This window comes from Alligator sinensis, unplaced genomic scaffold (assembly GCF_000455745.1).
Source record: "Alligator sinensis unplaced genomic scaffold, ASM45574v1 scaffold427_1, whole genome shotgun sequence".
NCBI lineage: Eukaryota > Metazoa > Chordata > Crocodylia > Alligatoridae > Alligator > Alligator sinensis.
This window is the reverse complement of record NW_005843089.1, coordinates 382,617-386,303: the sequence shown is the minus strand read 5'-3', so window position 1 is coordinate 386,303 and position 3,687 is coordinate 382,617. Positions and strand designations below refer to the sequence as shown.

General features: G+C 56.7%; 1 protein-coding gene across 1 annotated transcript; it reads left to right on the top strand.

The window, feature by feature from the left end:
- Positions 1–45: 45 nt before the first annotated feature.
- Positions 46–3,606, top strand: LOC102370206 (von Willebrand factor A domain-containing protein 5A-like). Its single transcript, XM_025193682.1, has 4 exons — positions 46–772; positions 1,289–1,530; positions 1,608–1,788; positions 2,982–3,606. Exons 1-4 carry the CDS (start codon positions 673–675, stop codon positions 3,290–3,292), a joined length of 834 nt encoding a protein of 277 aa, XP_025049467.1. The 5' UTR covers positions 46–672; the 3' UTR covers positions 3,293–3,606.
- The last annotated feature ends 81 nt before the right edge of the window (positions 3,607–3,687 follow it).

The window sequence follows — 3,687 nt, the reverse complement described above, 5'->3', positions numbered from 1 at the left end:
ACGGAACCAGAAATGAAACCGTGCTGGTGTTCGCACAAAAAACTGGGGGGGAGGGGATGCCTCATTTCATTTTTATTTCACCCCCAAAACACAGAAAGTATTCGGATCACCTTGTGGCCCCAAACTTCTCCCTTTTAAATGAAGTGGTTAACCACAAGAAATCACTCTTTCTCAGACGTGTAGAACAAGCAAAAGAAATGCATGAATGTCACCTTGACAATAAAATACCTGTCTGCGTTTTCCAACCTCCGCTTCTAAGCGCTTTCTGGTCTCAGCAAATTTTTCTGGGGGCCCTGGTCTCTCTCCTGCAGCTTCTTCCCCATCTCATGATGACTCCCCACATCCTTCCCCTGAGCTCCCCAGGTTGGGAAACCCTGGCATTGATGCTTTTGCTCTGCTCAGCAAGCTTGTACTGCTTCCAGCTGCCTGGAGAGACGTGGCTGCCCTCAGGCAGAGCCATGCTGCAGTTCTACCAGGCCAGTCCTGCCCTCTCTCTGGGGCCCCTTAATGGCATGGTCGGGGTCTTGCACCAAGCATTGACTGGACTGAGAGGCGCCGTCAGGGCCTAGCAATGCTGGTCACAGAGCCCAAGCCCTGGAAGCTTTTGGGACGTCCTGCCGTAGCACTGGCTGGGCCCGGGGTGGGGAAGAGCTTCGGTGCCCATCAAAGTGCATGGGAACCTTGTATCCTTCCTTGTGTGCTCTACCCCAAACAGGCACCTCCAGAGCCAAGATGGTGACCTGCGGCCTCCTGACAAGTAGCAACAAGCCAGGTGAGCTGGGGCCAGGTGGGGTGGGTGCCATGAGCAGGCTGGGCACAGCTGTGTCCTGGAAGCAGCTGGCATGATGAGAGAGCCCATGGAGGATAAAGACCCTCTGCCCAGTGCCCCCTAGGATGGGGAACTCCGGTTGCTCACCTGGCCCCTCCACTTGCGGTCCAGTGGGGTCAAGTCAGTCCTGAGGCCGCTGCAAATTTTGGGGCACCTTAGTGGGGTCCATGGGTGGAATTGCCATAGTTTATATATAGCTCCCCCTATAAGGTGGAAAGCTCCAGGGCTAAGGTAGCCTCTCCCCCAGCACCCTTGAAACCTATGTAGCTAGAGGGCCTGTGGCTAGCGTGCCCCGCGTCCCCAGTAGCCAAGGGGGCTTGATGTCCAAGTGGGTTCCTCCCCACAGTGTCAGTCGGGAGACATGAGGCCTGGGTCCCCGCTGCTAATGTGAGCATGCAGTGTCCGTGGAGGTCAAGGGCAGGAGGCCTTGTAGCTGACAAAGCCTCTCCCTGGCTCCAGTGCCGCTGCGCCGTGTTGCGGTGGACGCGTGCATCCAGAGCTTCGTGGCCGATGTGAGCTCTGAGCTGCTGTACAAGAATGAGGAATCGGACCCTGTGGAGGCTATCTTCACCTTCCCCATGGATGCCAACTCGGCTGTCTATGCCTTCCAGGCCCGCATCCAAGACACCATCATCAAGGCCCAGATCCAAGACAAGAAGGAGGTGACGTCAAGGAAAGAGGGTCCCAGAGCGGGGGGAGAGGCAGGGATGCAAGGGTGGAGGAATGCAGCATGTGGCCTGGGGTGGTGGGGGAGTGCAGCGAGCGCATGGCCGGCCAGAGCTCTTTCCTGCTGGAGCAGATGTCTGGGGGCGACGTGTTCAGCTGCTCCCTCGGGAACCTGCCCCCAGGGGAAGAGGCAGTGCTGTCACTGCGTTATGTCCAGGAGCTGCCCCTTGAGGCGGACGGGGCCACGCGCTTTGTCTTGCCAGCTGTGTTGCATCCCCGCTACGCACCACAGGGTGAGTTGCACACCCTGCACCATGCACCTTGCTGTGGGTGATAACCCTCTCGCTAAGCATCCTGTGGCAGGGGATATCCCTCTGTCCCATGCCCCCTGAGGAATGACCACTGTAGCCTCCCTGTTATGTGCCCTGGGGTGAGGGGCCTTGCCCAACACATGCCCACAGGGGCCCTTCCACACATCCCATGCTGACTGTCTCCTGTGGACCCCTCCCCTCACCCCGTGCACCACACTGCTTTCTGTGTTGAATCCAGTCCCGCACAGCATGCAGTCCTGGCTGGACCAGACACCACAGCTTGCATTTCACATGATGCTTACCACCTCTCCCCAACATGATGAAGTGATCCTCAAACTTCCCACGCCCCCAGGAACCCATGAACATTGGCAGAGTTTCTCCTGTCTGCCCATGATGGCCAAGTTCATGCCAGTGCAGTCTCCTACAGAGAGATACGAGGTCTCAGCAAATGTAGGCAGGGGCCATGGAGACCTGGCCACACTCCTCTTACACCTGGTGCATCCTCCCAACACATCTTCTTGTGGTGAGGGCATGGGACACCAGCAAACATGGCCAAGTGTTGCACCTGCATCGTGCAGCAGCTGTGAACAGGAAGGCATTCTGGGGGAGAGTTTCCAGCCAGAATATCACCTTAAATGCCAGTGGCGTCCCCACAGTCGCTCTGGCCCCATGCCCACCTGCTTGGGTCCTGGCTCTTGGGGCCTCTTTCCATCTATCCAGGGCCCTCTCCTGGTTTGAATCTGGTCAGAGCTCACTGACCTAACTGGTGCTGGCCCAAATGTGCAGAAGTGGCATCCGGTTAGGCCTTGTTCACTGAAAACCAGCAGAGAAGCTGAGCCCCTCCAAGGTGCAGCACAGATTGAACAAGGAAACCAAGTCCTAGTATTCATAAAAAGAATGCAAACATGGATGCCTTTGCCACCTCCCTGGCTCGCCAGTAATCACCTGTACTTTCTCAGCTGACCGCGGAGCCCCTGTTCAACATCCCACTACAAGACACCCCAAACGCCTTGTACACTACAGGCCTTTCAAACCCCCCCTGCCATTTGTCTCACTGCATAACACACCTGTACCCCAACCGTGAGCCCCTCCCTGCAAAGCCTAGAAGTCTCCCAAAGTATGTGACCCCAGATCCCTCCCCCGGCCCCTCATCTTGGCCATCTGCCTTCCTGCAGGATGGGAAGGGGAGAATGTCACCGCAGGTGTCCCATATGTGGCCAAGGGAGAACTTCCCTATACCCTGAGCCTGAGCGTCAGCCTGCAGTCACCCCACGGTATTGCCCGTGTCCACTCCAACTGCACCCTCACCCCCTTGAACTACACAGCGCAGGACCAGACTGCTGCCCAGGTAAGGGAGGACGGCCCTTGCACCCAGAACACAGCCAGCTCCCCCACCCTCACAAGGGTGGATTGGATGGGGTCTGGAGTGGAGCAGCTTGTTTCGGGTTTTTTTCCCACGTTTTCATCCAAGAAGAGTTTGGTGTAGGTTTTAGGGCTTTCCTCTGCACTTATGTCACAGGAAATCCTAGAAAATGAGGGTTGGAAGAGACCTCAGGAGGTCACATCTAGCTCAACTCCCTGCTCAAAGCAGGACCAGCCCCAACTAGATCATCCCAACCAAGGCTTTGTCCGACCAGGTCTTAAAAAACTCCAGCAATGGAGACTCCACCACCTCTCTGGGTGCCCTGTTGCGGTGCCGTACTACCCTGCTTGTGAGGAAGTGGGAGGGTAGAGCTGGGGAGGGGTGTGATTTTCTCCAAAGAATAAAAAGTAGCCAGCAGGACAGAGGCTGCCTGGCTCTGACTGGGTTCCAGAGATTGGCCCTTGGGAGTGGGGCCAGGAAAGTGTCCTAGGAAAATGGCAACCTTTTTGTTGGCAGCA